The sequence below is a fragment of the Tympanuchus pallidicinctus genome, unplaced genomic scaffold (genome assembly GCF_026119805.1).
Source record: "Tympanuchus pallidicinctus isolate F22 unplaced genomic scaffold, pur_lepc_1.0 scaffold1, whole genome shotgun sequence".
NCBI lineage: Eukaryota > Metazoa > Chordata > Aves > Galliformes > Phasianidae > Tympanuchus > Tympanuchus pallidicinctus.
Genome location: NW_026294618.1, coordinates 79,533,232 through 79,553,414, shown reverse-complemented (window position 1 = coordinate 79,553,414; position 20,183 = coordinate 79,533,232). Strand labels below are relative to the sequence as shown.

The 20,183-nt window shown below is 56.0% G+C and overlaps 2 protein-coding genes across 4 annotated transcripts; both read left to right on the top strand.

Moving 5' to 3' along the window:
• Positions 1 to 5,268: 5,268 nt before the first annotated feature.
• On the top strand, positions 5,269 to 13,877 carry NFKBIE (NFKB inhibitor epsilon). Its single transcript, XM_052694837.1, has 6 exons — positions 5,269 to 5,694; positions 11,475 to 11,577; positions 11,868 to 12,081; positions 12,173 to 12,261; positions 12,362 to 12,610; positions 12,722 to 13,877. Exons 1-6 carry the CDS (start codon positions 5,351 to 5,353, stop codon positions 12,785 to 12,787), a joined length of 1,065 nt encoding a protein of 354 aa, XP_052550797.1. The 5' UTR covers positions 5,269 to 5,350; the 3' UTR covers positions 12,788 to 13,877.
• A 206-nt stretch (positions 13,878 to 14,083) lies between these two features.
• On the top strand, positions 14,084 to 20,183 carry SLC35B2 (solute carrier family 35 member B2). 3 transcript variants are annotated; one of them, XM_052694528.1, is made up of 4 exons: positions 14,084 to 14,177; positions 16,844 to 17,037; positions 17,443 to 17,603; positions 18,004 to 20,183. In XM_052694528.1, exons 2-4 carry the CDS (start codon positions 16,881 to 16,883, stop codon positions 18,940 to 18,942), a joined length of 1,257 nt encoding a protein of 418 aa, XP_052550488.1. In that variant the 5' UTR covers positions 14,084 to 14,177; positions 16,844 to 16,880; the 3' UTR covers positions 18,943 to 20,183. The 3 variants fall into 3 exon arrangements, with proteins under 3 accessions (XP_052550488.1, XP_052550649.1, XP_052550570.1); XM_052694689.1 differs by lacking the exon at positions 14,084 to 14,177 and adding an exon at positions 14,185 to 14,421; XM_052694610.1 differs by lacking the exon at positions 14,084 to 14,177 and adding an exon at positions 14,767 to 15,952.

The window sequence follows — 20,183 nt, the reverse complement described above, 5'->3', positions numbered from 1 at the left end:
CCATTCCAGCCAAGGTGCCTGCAGCAACACCAAGCATTATCACACGCACACTAGCAGACATTTGCAGATCATCTGCATGCATATATGCATTGCTGCTTTATACAGTGATGGGGACTCCTGAGGGAAGTGACATCAGCTGGACCAACAGGAGTGTGTGAGACGATTGTCCTCCAGGATCAGTTGTTCTCTGTTCACTGTTGTTCTCCCAGATATGGGAAAGTCACCCAAAAAGTGTGCATGGAGGAGAAAAAGAGTGGTACAGGTCTGCATCTTTGTATTCTGACCACGGTGGCTTTTACTCCAGTGAATTTGTCCATTCACTGTTGAATCAGTGGTAAATTTTGACTCTGACATTCTGCACGTACACTGGCAAGGAGTTCCTCAATAGTACCAGAGCCTGCAGGGAGCTGCTTGCTATGGCTTGCCTATTTTTGGTTTGTTCTCTGCTTGGTGGGATGGTGACTGCCACCAACCCTACGGAGCCATCCATGCAATACATCTCTTATCAGTGGGTACTGCAACTACCAGTGATCCAGGAGGATGCTTTTTTTTTGTATTGAATGTCTTCTGACCCTGGCAGAACAGTTTCTGTATCTCAGAGACAACATTGCTAAGCACAGCCCCAGCTTTGCTATTTCTGAGTCGGGATGTCACCAAGAAGTTCTGTGACTTGCTCTGTCTCGACTGAAATGTGTGAGTTCCCAGCCATCGAAAGAGGCACATGGCAGGTTTCTGTGCTCAGAGGGGAATGCAGGGGCATGGTTGCTATGTGCTGCAGAGAGCACAGGGTTCCCCCAGAAAAAAAGGTGATATGACGTGTAGATCCTTTCCACCCTGCTCACCCTCCTGCAGGCTGGTGGCCAGCTGCATATGAAGGAGGGTGTCTGGTTGAAAGGCAGGGTAGGAGGGGTGTTACCTGCTTCCCAGATTACTCCTTCTGGACACCCTTTCTCTCTAAAGTGAAAACACTTGGATTTGGGGATGCTGGAGCAGAAGGTGATGTTGGAGAACTGTGCATTTTTGGTACAGGGACATTTCTGAGTTTGGGAGAAGCAGGAAATCTCCCAGGAAGACACGGCAACTGAAGCAATATCCCTAATGGGACATTGGCAGGTTCATTCTCCAGATACCCCATATCTGTCACTCTGCAGAGACATTCATATCTGTTCCAAGCAGATACAAAGCTCTGGGTCATATTGGCAGTATGCTCTATTCACTTTCCATAACATGTCAATCCAGAAATTTCCCACACCTCCATCTCTGGCACTGACAGGAAATATCCTTTTCGTTTCTGGTTCAGTATGCGTCAGTTTTTACCCCGACATTTAAATCTACACTTCAGATCTGGAGAATGTTTGAAAGAGGCTTTATGTCATACGAGGCAGGCACAGATACCTCTCCTTGTTCCAGTATTTGTACCATAGGCTTACAGTGAATGTGCTGCAACATTCTGTAACACCATATCTGTATAAATACTGGTTGTAGCTTGGTTGTGTCCAACCGGTCAGGCACAGTCAAGCCTCAGTATTTTGTTCCTGAGCAATCAGTGATTCTTGGTGGTCTGCCTCTTCTTCTCTCTTAAGAAGGTGTGTCACAGAGAATCCCCTTGTGTTGGCCACGGGATTTTCTGAGCTCAGAGATTGCAGCCAATTAAATTTAAACATTTCAAGGCTATTTTGTGCAGCTGTCTGAGCCTTCCAGAAAGTGTCGCTCCAATTAAATTGCTCCTTAACAATGCAACAAAGGGAGCACGGGTGCAGGGACGTGCTTTTTGCTCCAGTTAAATGCAGCCTTTTGCTGCTGCTCTTCAGACTTACGGACAGCTCTTTGGCCATTCACCTCTTCAAGCATGGTGTTCCCATGAGATGTCCACCATCACTGAGATTTTCCTTGGCTACAGCCAGGCTGCTGGGAGGAGGAGAGTGTATTTTTACCTTTTTCACCTCTTTTTTTTTTTTTTTTTTTTGCAGTGGAGAGGAAACCCACTGAAGCCTGCAGGGTTCTTTGCTGTTGGCCAAACTGCCAACCTGTGGGTGAGGAACCAGCTTCGAAGGTCTTTTAAAACAGCACAGTAAAACAGCACAGTTAGGTGCAGTTGTTTGAAATGTTGTGAGGTCCTGCTGCTTGTGTTCTGTGGTACCTTTCACACCTGGGAAATCTCTGACGCCTGCTCCCATCCTTCCCTTCCCAGTGAGCTGCCTGAGAGCAGTTTGTTTTCTTTTCACTCAGCCCCAAGAGAGGCTTTTTCTCCATCACTGCAATTATTTGTGAGGCTCCACAGAGGTTTCTGACACAGACAAGTGGCTTTCCTCTCTGCAGCAGCCCAGCAGATGATTAACATCCCCCTCAAGCAATGAGCCGACCTGGGACGGCCCCTCTGTCCCAGCGAGTGGCAGCACTGTGACTTGTGCTCAGCCCCTCTATGCTGCATGTCAGGATGCCAGCCTTCCTCTGCCTCCCAGGCCAGCTCTCCCTCCTCTCTTAATCCCTTCCTGGGCTCCTTGTTTGCAGCGCTGTGGCTCGCCCAAGTCTATTCCCAGCTTACAGGGATGCAGGCATAGAGACACAAGCCCTAATGCAGCCTGGCAGCTCGGCGCGTTGGCTCTCCGGAGAGCAGCACTGAGCTGCATGAATAATAGCTCTGGCAGCACATGCAGCTCGCTGGGAGTGGGACAGCCACCTGCAGCAGTGCTGGGGGAGGTCTGGAATGAAGGGGAACAGGGGAGAGGGGGAGCAGGTGGGAGGGTGCAGCCAGTTGGGGGGCAGGCAGTGCACCAGCCTGCCTCTGGCAGCGTGTCTGGCTTCCACAGCTACAGAGGGAGCCCCAGGTGACAAGATTTCTCACCTCAGGCAATGTCTCACCATTCAACTGTGCCTGCTTTTGATTATCTGTCCTCCAAGACCATCTGCCACCCCCTTCCTACATCTGCCACCTCCCTTGGGAGGGCTCTGGAGCCCGCAGCAACGCGCACGTCAATGAACACGCAGCGAGGCATTCCCAGCCATCTGCACAGAGGTGAACGGGGCCCTGCTGCTGCACTCACAGACCAGACAGTGGTCCCACAAGAAGGATCCAGTTCAGAGGGAAATGCAGTTAGCACGTCTGGGTTCTTTGTTCACCCAGCCTGCAAGCTAGCTTGCTGTTCATGGCACCTCGAGACATGTTGGAAATCGCACAGAGGGGCCTGGCATCTCCGTGCCACCGCGTCCGAGCTGGAAGCCCGGCTGGGTGGCTGCCGGTGCCGTGTGCGGACACTGACCTCTAGTGGGAACGGATCCCTTCTCTATTTCATAGAACCGTGGAGCCGTTTGAGTTGGAAAGGACCTTTAAAGGCCATCTCGCCCAACTCCCTCGCAAGAACAGGGATGTGTCTACTTGCAGTGATAATGATGTTCAGTGACATAGCAGAAGGGGATTGTAGAAAGCCCAGAATCATAGAATCACTACGGTTGGAAAAGACTTCTTAAGATCGTCTAGTCCAACCGTCCACATACCACCAATATTTCCCCTCTAAACCACAAGTCATAGCTTTATGATAACTGTAATACAGTACAGTATAGTGTCATATAAAAACTGGGCATCCGGGGAAGTACTTTATGGATAACACGAAGCTGAAAGAGCGGGAACTCTGTGTGTGCGGGAAGAACTTCCAGGGGAGGTTCAGGTTGAATATTAGGAAAAAAACTCTTCTCCAGAAGAGTGATAATGCAGTGGCACAAGCTGCACAGGGAGGTGGTGCAGTCACCGTCCCTGGAGGTGTTCGAGAGCCGTGTGGCTGTGGCACTGATGGACATGGTCAGTGGGCATGGGCTGGTGGTTGGACCAGATCGTCTTAGAGGTCTTTTCCAACTCTAAGGATTCTGTGAGTATTTGAAGAAGGGGGAGCTAAATGGCTCTCACAGGAGATGTGTAAGAGTTTGGCCTATGACATGCAGACCCCAAGCTGATCGCTGCCCTTGTGATTTCTGGGCTGTGCTTTGGGCTGGCTGTGACAACTCGGTAAAGCCCAAGACTCAAAAGAGGCCCAGATGGGCTCTGCCCCATAAGAGGCCCTGCAAGTTATCAGCTGTGTGCAGCACGGTCAAAAATGACATCTGCAGCGCTGTTGAGCTGGGCTGCAGCCACCAGCAGGGTGCGAACTGGGGTGCTGTGAGTGTATGACCCAGATCCACGGGCAGAGCTGGGAGGTGTGGGAGAAACTGAGCAGTTGTCATCTTGTATTCAGGCAGAGCCAGTGACACGACCAGAGAAACCAAAACAGAACCTGAGCGTGGGAGGACAGCTGGAGGTTACTGATGCCAGCACAGACTTCCTCTGCCTGCTGCCATGCTGCCCCTGCCCTCACACCCCAAACCCTCTCTTTCCATCTGCTTGGAGGCACTTTGGGAGCAGTGTGCACTTAGCAGGGCTGCAGATGCAAGCCTGGCTGGGCAACGCTCAGAAAGTGATGCAAACCTGCAGCAGGCTGCAGCAAGAGGGGAAATACTCAGCACGCTGCATGCAGCTCTGAGTCCACGTGCCCAGTGCCACCCAGGTGAGCTTCCTGTAGATGTGGGAACAAGCAGGTCCTTCCCCTTCTGAAGGTGTGTACCTTGCAGGTGAGAGAGGAAGAAGTGAAAATAAAAGCAATGAAAACAGCAAGTGAAACCTGATTTCCAAGTGCGTCACCCACGTTCAGAGCTATCTAGATTGCCTTCTGTGGAAAGCCCACTGCCTGCGGTGCTGGGAGGTAACCAGATAGAGCCCACAGATCCCTGAGAGATGCAGCTGGATAGCCTTGATTGGGACCTTTGAAGGCTATCTGGTCCAACTCGCCTGGGATGAACAGGAACATGCACAGCTAGGTCAGGTGCTCAGAGCCCTGTCCATCCTGACCTTATGTGTCTGCAGGGACTGGGCAACCTGCTCCACTGCCTCACCACCCTTACTGTAAAACACATTTTTCTTATACTCAGTCCCAATCTCCCCTCGGCACGGGGACCGCGACACGGCTACCATTGAAAGAGCCAAACCAGGGCGGGGGGAGATTGCGGCCACACTCCGTCCCTCCTGGGGGGCACGCTGCGGCCCAGGGCTGCCGGTCCCGGCACACGGGCGTCAGCCCCGCAGACTCGGGAGCGGCCCCCGGCTGAGGAAGGGCCCCACGGAGGCGGTGCGGGGCCGCTGCCCGCAGCGGGGGGAATCCCGGGCGGGCGGGGCCGGGCGCGGCTGAGTCAGTGCGGGCGGGAGGAGGAGGAGCCGCGAAGCGGCGTCGGAGTCGGCGGCCGTTCGCTGGCTTTCCGGCCATGAGCCCCCCGGCGCCGGGGTTGGGGCCGGGACTGGCGGGCGGCGGGCGCTGAGAGCGGCGGGATGGCGCGGCCGGCCGGCGGCGAGTGCTGGGAGGGCGAGGACGGGCAGTGCGATTCCGGCATCGAGTCCCTGCGCTCGTTGCCGGGCGGGCGGGACAACCCGGCTCCCGCCGACACCCCGACCCTCACCGAGCCGCCGACCCCCGCCGGGGAAACTCCGACCGCCGCAGGAGAGAGCCTGGCCCCCTGCGAGCCGCCGACCCCCTCCGAGGAGCGCCTGGACTCCAGCTACGGCTCCGGCGCCCTCCCCGAAGCGCTGCCGTCCGCCGAGCCGCCGCCACCGCCCGACGGCCCGAACCGGCGGCAGCTGGAGGCCCTCACCTACGTCTCGGAGGACGGTGACACGTAAGTGAGCGCGGCCCCTGCCCTCCTCTGCCAGCCCGCGGCTCTGCGACGCTCTGCGGGCTGGGTCCGCTCTCGGGGAACGACCTGGGAGCCGCGGGGATGCTCGGCGCCTCTGGCACAGGGAGGCCCAGCTCTTGGCAGGGCAGGGGGCTTTCCATTCACGCAGAGCGCTCCCAGCGTCAGAGGCGTCCCTCCAAGGTAACACGGTTTGGCCGCTAATAGCTGCGTTCAGCTCATCACGTCCCTCTGCCTGCATTCCCTCCGCGGGGAGTTTAATCACAAACACACATGGTGTGAGCACAATGTGCTCACAGCTTCGCCCCAAGTCCAGGCTGGCGCTTAATGCTAAGTAATAGGGCAGGAGGAAGAGAAACCAAAGGGCGCCGATACGAGCAAGTCAATGACTTAATAGCGACTGAGCAGCGGGCTGGAGAAGGGGCCGCGCGGAGGCAGAGCTACCAGCTCCCAGGACTGCTGGAGGTGGGAGCCAGCTGCGGTGTTTACTTCCTGCTAAGGAGGGAGCCTGCACTGCTGCTAATTAGCTCATTAACGTGGGATTTCTGCTGAGGATTTGTGGCAGGTCTGGCAGCAAGCAGGGCTGGCTGCATGCAGCTCCCCCGCCCCCGGCCATAGTGTTAACAGCCAGCCCCAGCGGGGAGCATCGGCCAGGCCTGGGGAAAAAGCGCTGCAGGAAGGCAGTCGGTGGGTGCAGCTGCTTGGAGATGCATGTACCATTCAAGTCTGTCTTGTAGGGCAGCTGAGCCTGCTGCTCGCCTGACTTGCTTGGCCAGAGCCTAGTGCAAACAGCTCATTAACTTGGGAAGCATCAATTGGCGGTGCCTTGGCATCTCCTGCCTGGAGTTACTCTCTCAGAGCTCTCCCAGTGGCTGGAGCCGCTCTCCTGTTTTCTCTCAGCTACGATGCAGTTCAGAACAGGAAATCTGCACAGAGTGAGGCGGGAGCCTGCTGCACACTGGGGCTGGGGGTGTTGGCGCAAGGCCTCCTAAGCCTGCTCCTGGTGCTGGGAAGGAAATGTATTCTTGAGGTCACCGCGGCTGGGCTGTGGACTTCTGCCTTTTCTATTCCTGTCTCTCCTCCTGACTCTGTGGCGGAGGTGGGCAGCATTTATATTTAGCAGTGCTGAGCATCCAGCGCTCTGCTCAATGCAAATGGGGGCTGCCTGTGCCGATAGGTCCTTGCAAAGTGCTGCTGGAGCGTAGGGGGGCCCCCCAAAGGCAGAGGGGCTGCTGGCGTAGGAAGGAAGTTGCCTAATGGGGAGGTGTGGGGTGCTGGCCGCTGAGACGCGTGGGTGCCTCGACACAAGCCTTCCAAGAATCATTTGTAAAAGCCTCAGCCTCCCCAGCCCTCTCTGTGGTCCTTCCCCTGCTGTCCTGAGGAAGTTGGGCATGTAGCTCCCAGAGCTGCCACAGCAGGCATGGGCACGGCCCTGCACTTAGTGTAGCATCCCGCTTGTTCCGTGTCAGGCATAGAGACGTGCTGCTTCTGCACTTTCAGGCAGTCTCCTCCAAGCATCCGTCTCTTCCTTTCAACCCAACTCCTGTTCTGCTAGATGGGATTCCGATGGGACCTCTCTGCGTGGAAGCCGAGAGAGGGGCTTTCCAGTCGCAGGGATGGTGAGCTCGGTGCAGGCAGCTCCGGCATTGTGCTCTGGCTTCCAAACAAACACAGCCTTTGTCAGGAGCTGCCGAGGAAACCCCCTCCCTCCCCCCATCTTGCCAGGCAGATGTGTAAGCCCGATGTCCTGGGAAAGGAGTGGGTGTAGGACCAGCTTCTGTGAGGTGAGATGGAGAGGTATAGAAAATCTCCTCACTTGCTTGTGTGTTATGGAAGCCCCTGCTAGCTTGGAGAGACAGAGCTGGAGTTGCTCAGGGAAGGAGAGATGCGGAGGAAGCCCAACTTCCTCCTACCGGCGATGAGTGCTGCCCCGTCTGCTGATAAGAAATCATGTGCCAGTGAGTTGTGGGCTGAGGTGCATTTGCAAGGGCTGGGGGACTGCTAGTGGGTAAATGCGGGTTCCCACTGGCGGTGATGCTCTGGGCTTCGCGTGACTGTGGAGCAGAAGGGCCTTCCCACCCAGCTCCCGCCTGCCTGGGCTGCGGTTGGGTGTGAGGCTGTCCTGCAGGGTAAGAGCTGCTTTTAGGCACTCAACAATATGTGGCCATCTTAACTCCCTCATCTCACGTGGCCCTTCTCTAGAGATTCCTGCCTGTATGCTGGGGGAACCCTGCTTCTCAAGATAATGCCAGTGAAATGTTTTTCCCTGTTCTATGGCTTCAGTCTGGGCTCAGGGAAGTGTTTTCAGACTTTCCGCATGCTTAGGTTTACCCCAGAGCTGGCAACAGACGCAGAGAACTTCAGGATGCAGGAGGAGGAAAAAGGGTTGGAAATTTCCACGTGCTGGGCTGCAGAAGCCTGATGTCAGGCAGTACAAGGGCAGGGAGGTCTTTCAGTCCTTGCTTGGTTGCCACTTGGGAGGCATGAGCTCAGCTGGATTAACGAAGGAAGCTTTGATTTCTGCCAGTTCTGGGTTGTCTGAGTGGTTTTGCATTCAGTGTGGATACGAGAGGAGGCAGATGTGACAGTGAAGGATGGTGTCTGAGCCGGGTGCTGTATGGGGTGGCCCAGCACCCCAGGGATGGGAATCCCCCCAGTGAGTGGGTGGTGGAGCTGAGCCCCAGTGCTGGTGCTTCATCTAGAGAGCAGCCCGTGGCAGTTCGCAGTGTGTGCCAGACTGTAAGTGATGGCTCTGTACAGGCTCTGGCAAGGTCTAGCCACTGTACACAAACAAGAGGCTGTTTTGAAGGGAGGCTGTCTGTGTGTGTGTGAGAACTAGGAGAATTGACTTGCTTCCTGATGAGCAAAATGGCATTGCCATGGCCTTTTGGGGTTTGAAATGATTTCCATACTCCTGGAACAGGCCGTCTTGCTTCTGGCTCACCCCCTCCCTGCAGGGATGCTGGTGCAGAGCAGAGCCCCATTCTGCACGCAGACAGGCTGAGCTCACCTGATGTCAGCACAGGGCAGAACCACCTCTGCATGCGGGGAGGTATGGAGCTGTACAGCAATGGGCTGCAGGGTGGGACAGTGCAACGCCGCTTGACAGAGGTTGGGGCTGGTGTGTGAGGAAGCGGTTAGCAGTGCAGGTTGAAAGGCTGGAGCGGGGCAGCAGCGTAAGTGTGGAATTCCCCTTCTCTTTTCCTCCCTGCTCACGCTCCTCTGTGTTGCTGCTGATGCCATTTCCTCCTGGTAACAAGCTTCTCCTGTGCAAATTATGCGCACAATTTCCTCCTCCTCTGCTCAGACAAAACAAGGAGCCAAGAGCAAAGCATTCCTATTGAGCTTATCTGGAGAGGGATCAGAATGTGTTGGGGTGAATTCCATTGAATGCCTGGTCCCTTGAGACATTGATGGAGAGGCTGCTCTGAGGACAAGCTGTTGTCCTCCATAGGTGGAAGGATCTGCACGGTCAGCCCCTGTTCTAGAGAGATAGCAAAGTTTATTCAGAGGACTGGTGGAACTCTGTGTCAAAGCTGAGTGTCACTGTACCCTGTCCCCATGTCTCTGCTTGCAGCATCCTCAGGCCAGGACACTTTAACTCTGGCAGCACGTGGGCACCTCTCCTTCCCCATGCCCGGGGTGGTGGCTTGCTGTGTGCCACCTCTGAGAGGATGGCTTTTGACTGTGGCCTGAAAAAAACAGCTTTCTGCATGAAGCCTGCACCTGGGGTCTCCTGGGCACATTTCCCAGCTTAGCAGGAGATGCTTCCTAGTTGCACACGTCTCCATGAACAAGGGTGCTACTCAAGTACTCCCAGAGGGTTCATCAAGCCCCAGTGTCTGCTGCACCATTCCCCAGCAGCTCACCACCTCTGCAGCCATTTCAGGAAGCTAAGGCCTGGCAATGAGGAAAGAGGGGAGCAAATACAGAAATGAAAGCAGGGGAGGAGGCTGTGCCTGGGTGGAGAAGGAAGACGGGTGAGAGGAAAAAAGCAATCTTTCGAAGCAGCTTCAAGAGAAAGCCTGAGATCTGACTGGTGGGAAGGGGCTCTGGTTGTGCAATTCCTGCAGCATGGATATCCAAACATGCTGAGTTGCAAAGCCCCTGGCCCAGGGCGAGGGAAATGCCGGCAGAGGGTTGGGCTTTTCATGTCCCCCTGTGACTGTCACACCTGTCCCCATGCTACGGGGCATTCCAAGGTACCCTCCCCAGTTCACCCTAGCCGGGCGCAGCTCTCTCCCCTGGGAACCAAGTTTGGCTCTGGAAAGTGAAAGCGGCAGAGGTTTAAAGTTCAACCCGAATCGCTTCGGAAAGTCCCCGGGCTGCACGCGCTTATCTGCGCCATACCTGAGAGCAGCACATCCTGCCATCTCCTCGGCACGTGGGAGCGGGCGTGGAGAGGCAGGGACTGTCCCTGGCAGCAGGCAAAGGCCATCTCGAAGTGCAGCCTTGGCCTGCTGCAAATCTATTGGGGCGTCTCCCTGCCCACTGGCAGGCCTGAGAGCCGTGGGAAGCAGCTGAAGGCAGTGGAGCACATGCTACTGCTGCATTTCTGTATCTGGTTTTGGTGTATCCCCTGTCCTGCTCCAGAGCGTCAGCGGTGCGGGGCACCCAGCAGCCTCATGGATGCAAAATGTGGGCGGCTCTTCTTCCAGCGGGGAATTCCCTGCAGCAGCATGACCTAGGGCTTCCCCAAGGACGCAGCTTTTCCACAGGCAGCAGGGCAAAGGGGAACTTGCTTGTTTCGCTGTTGAAAATGGGGCTCTGAGGTGAGGTGCGCCTGCGGTGTCGAGTACTGCCTTGATCCACGGAGGAGGCAGCTTTGCTGGGCTGCTCAGGCTGTGCAGCCTTCCTGCAGCCCCTCCTGCCTCCCTCTAGCCCTTGAGGGATGTCCTACTCCTTTACACTGTGCCCATGCGGGGTGCGGCAGGTTGGTAGTGCTGGGCTGGAAATTCCCCTCGGGCCCACTGCTGCTGCTCTCACTTCTGTTCTGACTGCTTAGAGACAGCAAGGACCAGTGCAAAACCAGCACAAGCATTGCAGCAGGGGAAGGGCAAGGGAGGGTGGGCTGAGAATGAAATCTACCCTGGGGCTGGGGCAGCCTGAGCATTCAGCAGTGGTGAGTACCAGGGTACCCAGCTCTTTAGAGCGCTCTAGTATCCCTCTGCATGCCAGTCCTGCCACAGTGGCACCAAAGGGGAAGGATGTGGAAGGGAAAGAGGAAATTAGTGGGGGCTGGAGGAGAGCCTGGCAGAAGGGCTGTGCCACACAGGTGATCTTGCACTGGTACTAGGCTCCTGCCCAGTTCTGGCTGCCTGCCTTGGCACAGGAGAAAGCAGAAGTGTCATCGTGTGGAGCCAGCAGTTGGGAACTGGAATTCCCCTGGCGGTTGCTGGAGTTCAAACCTCCTGCTCAATGGCCCTTGGGCTCTGCAAAATGCTTCTCAGGCTCTGCCATCCTCCCCAAGATGGAGGGTGCAAATCCCCTGCATTCAGTGTGGCCCAAGGGAGGAGAGGTGGGTCACATCCTCTGTGGTCACCCCGTGGGTCTGCCCTGGGGACCTTAGGCTGTGCTTCTGTTCCACCCTGCAGCTGAGCTGCCATGGGAAGAGGGCAAGGTTGGAAGCTGCAAACTGGTGGGAAGAAGGTGGCTGGGGGAGGTAGGGAGATTATTTCAGCTACAGCAGTGGAGGATCTCTGCCCATGAGCGTATCACTTGGGACTGATTTTTGTCCTTCTTTTCCACCCCTGTTCCCTGTGCAGGTTGGTTCACCTGGCAATTATTCACTGTGTCCCAGATGTGGCACTCTGCTGCATTGCTCAGCTTCCCAGAGAGCTGCTGGAAATCCAGAATGACCTTTTCCAGGTATGACGTGAGTGAGATGGGCAGAAGGCATAAGGCAGGCAGGTGCCACTTTACTGGGTGCCCACTCCATCAGCCTTTTCCCTAGGGAAGCCTTCCTGCTTGCTGCAGGGCATGATGAGGATGTGTGAGCAGTCGCTTTCCAAAGAGGGGGAAGGCAATACCTTGGGAGGGAGGAAAGCAGCTCTTGGCACCAGGGGTGTAGGAGTGCCCACCCCATGCCACCAGGCTGCTTGCTGGGGGCTGGCACTGCATTGCACCCCTGCCTCCTAATTTCTGCTTCCCTCCTCCAGACTCCACTGCACCTGGCTGTCTATCTGGAGCAGCCCAGTGTAGTCCAGGCACTAATCCACAAAGGAGTTAACCCTGGGCTGCAGGACCGCAATGGCAACACCCCGCTGCACTTGGCCTGTGAGCAGCAACGCCTGCGCTGTGCCCAGCAGCTGCTGCAGGGCACAGCTGAGCCCCCCGGGCACCTCCAGGACCTGCAGCTCCAGAACTGGCAAGGTGGGACCCACGGAGAAGTCCAGAGGTTGTGCTGTAAATACAGGAGGTTGGTGGGGGACTGGCACTGATGCTGGCTATCTCTTCTCCCCAGGTCTGGCCTGTCTGCATATCAGCACCTTGAAGGGGAACATCCAGATGATGTCCCTGCTGCTGCAGAGCGGTGCCAACATTGATGTTCAAGTAAGGCTGGAAAGGGCTACTGCGGGGCTGCACCTCTCCACCCTGTCTATGGTGTGTGGGTGCTGCAGGGACCTCACACCCATGTCCTTGTCCCCCACAGGAGGGCACAAGCGGGAAGACCCCGCTGCACATGGCGGTGGAGTGCCACAACCGGAGTGCTGTCCAGTTCCTGCTGCACAACGGGGCCTACGTAGATGCCCAGATGTACAATGGTTGCACCCCGCTTCACCTGGCCGTGGGTCGCAAGGATGCTGCCATCGCCGCCATCCTCTCGCACTCCGGGGCAGACACCCTACTGAGGAACATGGAAAACGAGACGGCCCAGGACCTGGCTGATGGCAACGATGATGTGAGTGAGGCCAGTGGGGATGCCGAGAGTTCTGTCGGTATGTTGGGGCTGCAGGGTGGTGGCACAGACACAACAGGGATGCTCACAGCCCCGCACCCTTGGCTTTTGCAGTTCCTTGCCTTGCTGCCCTTTGATGACCTGAAGATCTCGGGGAAGCCCGTCGTGTGCTCTGAGTGAGCAGTGGACACGTAGGCCCACAGATGGCCTCCTCGCCCTGTGCTGTCACCCTGAAGCCTGCAATGGGAATGGAGCCATGTGTTATCCCTGCCTGGAGAAGAGTTTGTGGGCCTCAGGCTGCCTTTCTGGACAGAAGGAGGTGACACTACAAGCACTACACAGGGGAGGCTGTGTTTTCAGATTTGTGCCCAGTGGGGTCTGTGCTACAGATCAGCAGGACTGAATTCCTCTCCCTGCTAGGGGCCTGAACTGCAGGTGCTGCAGGCTGTCACTGACTGGGGATGGAGCAGGAGAGGACTCTTCATCACAGTGCACAGGGACAGAGCATCATCTGGCACCCCAGCCAGCATCAGAACAAGAGTGGGTGAGCAGCTAGCGCTCACTGTAATAAACATTTGTTCTGGCTGCAGGTGCTCCAGCTCTCGTGTCACCCAACCTACTCCCCTCCCACACAGTGTCCTCTTTTCCAACGAGCATGGGAAGATCCTGACCCAGCTTGTGGCGTGGCAGGTTGATTAGAGAACATAGGGTTTTCCCTGGGTCCTACAGGCAGAAGTGATGGCTGGGCTATCTCCACATCCTTTAGTTCCTAGCCTCCTGTCCCTGCCTGTCTCCTGTGGGAGCAGGACGTGATGCAGTGTGCTGGGGAACCGGCCCACCGAGGTGCTGTGTGAACAGACACCCATGGTGCTGACCCCACCCCAGCCAGGGAAATTCCCCACTTGCTGCCATGGAGCAGCTGCTGTTGTGTGGGGCAAATCCCGGATGGTGCAATCGCCCCAGATGCTGCAGAGCTGCTCGCAGCTTTCTTCCTCTCTTCTTACAAAGGCAGATGTGAGGGAATGCTGCCAGGAATGCAGCACTCACTCCTCTGGCCTCCCCAGCAGCTCTCGGGCTGCCATTGAGTTGTATTCTACCCACTACCTCAGCAGCACCTGCCAGGGCCGGGAGCCCTGTGGCTGGGGGGAGCAATGTGTCACAGTACTGTGGTGGTGCCAGGCCTGAAGGAGCAGGACGAGAAAGGCAGAAGCAAGTGATCTACACTTTTTTTTTTTTCCATAATAAAAGTGTTTTGGTTTGTTTTTTTAAATGAGTGTCGTAAACCGTTACTGCAAGGCTGGGGCAGTGCACCAAGCCCTGACGCACAGCCGCCGTCGCCCCATCCTTTCCTCCCGCCCTCCGGCATAGCGAGGCCGGGCCCGCTGCGCCATGAGCGCAGCCGCAGCTCCGCGTGGCTCCGCGCCGCCCCGCACGGCCCCTCCGCGCCGCCAGGGGGCGCTGTGGGGAAGGGGGGGGCGACGCTTCGGGCCGCCGGGCGGGAGTTCCGCCGCCGCCGGCAGCGGGCTGAAGGTAGCCGGCCGGGAGCGGGCCGGGCCGGAGCGGGCCGCAGGTGGGTGCTGGGTCTGCAGTCGGAGCGGGCTACGCGGCGCCTGCGGACGGGGCCGCTGGGCGGAGACCGGCCCCATAGCCCCGGGAGCTTCCTCTTCCTATCTCGCCGTTCCCGGCGGCGGTCCCCGGTCCCTGGCGAAAAGCCGTGCGGTCTGGGGACGTGAGGCGGCCCTCCGGCAGAGTGCGGAGCTGGGTGCCCGGGGCCGGGCCGCAGGGGAGATGCCGTGTGAGCGAGTGACGAGCAGGTGGGTACGGCGGTGGTGGGCCGGCGGTTGGGTGGGTGACTTGAGAAGCGTTTCCAACCTTAACGCGATGGTGTGGTTCCGTGCAGCGAGGTCCTGCTCGGAGCGGGGCCCGGCTCTCTGCGCTCGAGGCTTCGCATTAGGCGGAGCGGTGCTGCAGATGCGCCGGGCTGCGGCCGGGCAGCGCTTCGGCCCCAAATCTGAGCCCTGAGGCTGAGTCAGGAGCCCGAGGCGTGGGGCCGCGGCAGAGGCCTGGCCCGGCTCTGCGGCGGTGCAGCCGAGAGCGGCCCCCTGCGAGCCGGGGAGCTGCAGCCGCGCGAAGGTCCCGCTCTGAGGCGCCTTTCACCGCTCGGCCTGCCGCCCGTACGGCCCCCTCCCACCTGTAACACTGGCGGCCCTGTTCCCTCCGAGTCTCGGCGGGGAGAGCGGAGCCGGCGGCCCTGAATCTGCGTCTGGGAACTGCCGGTGCGCGCATAGAGAGCCATTGTCCCGCTGTATCCTCCTGTGGGAGAGTGGGGCTGCTCCTGCTCCCGCAACAGTGCTTGGGGGTGAGGGGAATGGTCCTGAATGGGGGTGGCTGGCTTTTGGTCTCCGTCAGGTTGATGGGATGCATGGCTATGAATGTAGCAACCGACTTTGTGGTTTGTATCAGACTTAAGCAAAAGCAAAGGGCTTTTCTGTGCCCTCTGCTTGGCAAGAGAGCTGCTGTGATCAGCCAGGATTACCTCATGCAAACCTGGAGCACGTGGGCAGCATCAGCCCCCAGTGCTACCGCTGAGCTCTTTTCCTTACATCCTCCAGCACCTGTGCAGCCTGCAGTGCCTCTCAGCAGGAGAGAGGTCTGAAGGAGGAGGGGGAGGATTGAGGCAGAGGTGTCAGACTTTTTTTTTTTTTTTTTTTTTTTTTTTTTTTAAATGAGGAGAAAGCAGAGACACAAAAACCTGCTCCAAGCTGTTTGCACTTCTACCCAGGATGGGAATTTTTGGGTCATGTAAGTTGCAGGAGGGTGAAGCTCAGCCTTGGCTTATGTCAAGTTGTTGGACTCTGAGGCCTGTCTGCAGTGACTGAAGATTAGAAAAGTCCCTGAGCCCTTTCCCAGGGCATAGGAGGACAGTGGGAAGGGAGAGCTTGTTGCTCATGAAATGGCAGGGGACTTTTTTGCCTTTACAACCCTAGCTTTGTTAGTACAAGACTCTGAGATTTGTGAATACTGCAGACCACAGCTGCGGTCTCTGACACTGAGGGAAGGTACACAGGGCCTAAATTCCTATGAATCACTTGTTTTTTTGCAGGGGGAGCTAGCATCTTCTCTGGCCCTTTTCATCACAGAAGCCCAGCGCTTCATCTGGTGCATGTTTATGTACCCAGCTCCATAGCACCATCACTGGCCCCTGTGAGGCTTTTTCTGCAGGGGAGACTGGGGCAAGAATGGAGCATGGACCAAAGTTACCTCCTCCCCTGCTGCAGAAAGATGCTTTGACCTTGGACCAGGCTGCTGCGGGAGAGGAGGATGCCAGCGGCCTTGGGTGCAGAAGTCTGTGCCAACTTCATCCTTGTTGTGTATCTGCTGCTCTTGCTTTTTGTGTGGCCCACTAGCCTGGGTTTGCTTGTGCAATGAAGGGGACAGTGGGAAGAACTATAGGTGCATTACAGCTGTCATAAAGCTGACCAGATCACTCCTCACTCAGGACTAATGCTTCAGATGCCTTTGCAGATAGCACTGGTAAAAACCCAACCAGACAGCTGATAAGAAGGTTCCTTCCCAACCTTGCTCTCTGGCTGTGCCTTGTCAAGTGGGTGAGCCCTGGTAATTTCCTCAGAGCTGCAGGGAATGCCCTGGCACACTGCCCAGGGGCTATGTGCTGCCCCAGCAGGGAGATGGGCAAGCCTGGCAGCCACATGCTCCCCTGGCTCTCCTCTGCTCACCTGGTGTAATTGGAGGGGAAGTACTTTTTCTGAAAGAAAAGCTGCTCTGGATGCAGGCTTGTAACATGAGCTGCTAGGAATCTCTTTTCATTTCATGACCTTTTATTTTTTTCCACCCAGAAGAAAGAAATCTGCATTTAGCTGTGCTATAGTTTAACCTGAAAAGGTGAGGTGCAAGGTGCTCCTTGCATTTGGAACAAAGGCGTTGTCAAAACCAGCCCTTTACAACAGCATTCAAACATCCTCTCCAATCCTGGAAGCCCAAGCTTTTAAGTCCATGTGTTCCTAAGCCAGAGCAAACACTGTTAACAGATGCAAATATAAACTCCAGAGGGCCTTTCCTGCTCTGTATTCTGCGATAACTGCTGTTATTTGCCAGTGTGGGATATGGGTGCTGCCTGCTGGTCAGGAGCAATCTGGGAGGTAGGTGGTGCAGGTAGGCGGGGGGAGCAGGCTGTGTGCTGGTTGCCTATCGTCTGCCTCTTTGTCTCTCTTGCAGATTTTGTGTTCCCCTCGTGCTGGCTGCTCTCCCCATCATGGCTACTGGTGAAGAAATGCTCCCTGCCTTGCAGGACTCCTGGGGGGACTTCTGGCTCTTCCGTTTCTTTATTAACGCTGCTGGCTATGCGAGCATTGTAATACCAGGATTCCTTCTCATTCAGTACTTCAAGAGAAGGAATTACCTGGAGACAGGTAGGGGCAGGCAACAGCTTTCCTCAGATATCTGCCTCAGCGCTGACAGGTGGTTGGTTCTCTTGCTGTGCTTTGTTGGACCAGCGCTGAGCTGGGCATAATCTTCCGTCCCTAAGAGCTATCCTGAAACAAATCTCTCCCAGGCTCCCATACTAGTAGATATGGAAGTTTGTTCTGAACTATTTGGAGTTTGCCTGAGTCAGCTCAATCCATGGCTGCATAAGTAATATGACAATTTGTCTGCTAAAGGCCCCAGTCTCCATCTGGTGTTGCATGTAGTGTAATGAACTGACTGTTAGTCACAGAGAAGGTTAGTAAGGAAGGAGCCTACACCTCTCAGGCTGGTGTGGCTTGTGGTACCCAGGCTGTGGTTAATTCTTTGTTTGTGTTCTCTTATCCCTTCAGGCCGAGGCATTTGCTTTCCTGTCATCAAATCATGTGTGTTCGGCTCTGAGGTGAAGACTGTACATGCAGAGGATGGCTCCCTGCCACCCCGAGCAGAGCCTACAGAGTCTTCTACAGCCCGACAGATCTTGAAGCTGCTCTTCTGTGCTGCTGGTCTACAGGTAGGGGCCCTGTGCATGTGTGCGTGGCCGTCCCACTCAGGGTGGAGGGACTGGAAAATGAGTTTGTACTGCCAGTTCCTTGGAGATGCAGTGCTGTCCTTGATAAGGCAGAGTTGGAGGCTGGGACACTGCCTCTCCATTAGGATAATCCACCAGGGCTGCTGCGTAACCTTTGAGGGGCCATTCTGGTGTCGTCTGCATTGGGACCTCTCTCATCTGTCCTGTTGCAGTTATATATCAGTAATGTTCTCTGATCTTGTCCATCTGGTTCAACACGCAGTTTAAAACAAGCGTTTTCTCTGTACTGAGGTGTTGCTTTGTGGGCAATAGACAATCTTCCAATGATTGCTTGTAGCTCTTGGTGCGGGTCCTAATTCCCTGTGCTCCTCTTGCTTTGCAGGCCTCCTACCTCACATGGGGTGTTCTCCAGGAGCGCGTGATGACAAGAACATACGGTGCTACTGAGACGGACCCTGGTGAGAAGTTCAAGGACTCCCAGTTCCTAGTGTTTATGAACCGCATCCTGGCCTTCACTGTGGCTGGTCTGTACTGCGCCTTGACCAAGCAGCCGCGCCATGGGGCTGCTATGTACAAGTACTCTTTCGCCTCCCTCTCCAACATCCTCAGCAGCTGGTGCCAGTACGAGGCTCTCAAATACATCAGCTTCCCCACCCAAGTGCTGGCCAAGGCTTCTAAAGTGATCCCTGTAATGATGATGGGTAAACTGGTGTCACACAAGAGTTACGAGTACTGGGAATACCTGACAGCTGCCCTCATCTCCGTGGGGGTCAGCATGTTCCTGCTCTCCAGTGCTCCCAACAGACACGTGTCCACTGTCACCACTTTCTCTGGTGTAGTCCTCCTGGCTGGCTACATTGTCTTCGACAGCTTCACATCCAACTGGCAGGATGCCCTCTTCACCTACAAGATGTCTCCTGTGCAGATGATGTTCGGTGTCAATGTCTTCTCCTGCCTTTTCACAGTGGGCTCGCTCTTGGAGCAGGGTGCTTTGCTAGAATCAGTGCACTTCATGGCTCGTCACTCGGAGTTCACGGCCCACGCGGTGCTGCTGTCAGTGTGCTCTGCCTGCGGCCAGCTCTTCATCTTCTACACCATCAACCAGTTTGGGGCAGCCGTCTTCACTATCATCATGACTCTCCGCCAGGCCTTCGCCATTCTCCTCTCCTGCCTCATTTACGGGCACACTGTCACTGTTGTGGGTGGGCTGGGCATAGCTGTCGTCTTTATGGCACTCTTCCTCCGTGTCTATGCCCGCAGCCGCATGAAGAAGCGCAGCAAGAAACTACCACCAGGGGAGACCGCTGTCCAAAAGGTCTAAGGAGCTGAGGCCAGGGTCTCTGAGCTGTGCCTGCTGTCCTGCCTCTGCTGGGGGGCGCTTGCTTGATCTATCAGAACCCACTGAGAAGCCAGGTGGAGTATCGTTAGGCTGGACAAGTGACTCACTTTTCCACCTGCTTTTCCTGGGGAAGGGGCTGCAACAAGCCCAGGGAATGCTCTGGGCTGCCACAGCTCCAAACCTTACTATTTGCCTTAATAGGTGAGAGACTTCCAGCCAAGACACGGACCTAGGGGCTTGCAGCTGCAGGGGCAAACCAGCATGGGGCTGCTGGTGCTCCTGCCCCACCTGTGTCATGGTTTCTCTCTAAGGTCATTGACTGAACAAGAGAGATCTTTTCCACGGCAACATCTTCCCTCCAGCTTATGCGCCTCCATGTCTGTCACTACTACAGAGCTCAGCAGGAGGAGGGGGCAGGAAAAACACTAGCTCTGTCTTTGAAATGTCTCTATATGAGGCAAAATCCTGAGCTGAGCCTGGGGTAAGTAGGACAGAAACTCCCGCTCAGTCACTCCAGCCTCAGGCTTTCTTCCCAGGAGGTGCTCCAGGTAGGAGAGGCACAGCTCAGAGAGGACCTGTCCTACCGCAGGCCTGGGATCTGCTCTGGGAGGGCAGGCTGGAATCCCAGTTTGGTTTATCAGTCCCTTACCCCAGCTCTAAGCCAATTTTCTTTGCTCCTCCTAGCCCAGGCTGATTTTTATGCGGAGACAGAGGCTGGCTGATGCATTTCCCAAGGCTTGCTGAGTTATTCTAGGTTGCTTTTCATTTACATCCGCTGCTGTTACAGGCCAAAGGCTACAGTGCCCAGAATCCCCAGCATCTCCTCAGGGTGCCACGGTTTCTGGACTCTGTAGTTGCCATTCAGAGAAGCACAAACACCCGCTTTTTTTTCCCTGCCAACTGGAAGTATCAGCCCCACCTTTCTTGGGGCCTTATCAGAGCCCCACAGTGCCTGGAGGTCTGCAGGAAGGGACAGAGCCCTCTGTCATGGCTCATCCCCTCTCCACAGGCAGCAGAGGATGGAGGAGCAGGTGCCTGCCCCCAGGCAACAGGGGATGTGGTAGTGGAGGCTGCTCCCACTGCTCTTCCCCAAAGCCTGGGTTGTACCCATTAACCCTTTTCTCCCCATTACAGCCTGACTGACAAGTCAGTAATTTTGGTACTTTTGAAAAGCAACTTTTTTCTTTTTATTTTATTAAATTAAAAATATGCTGCATATAGTA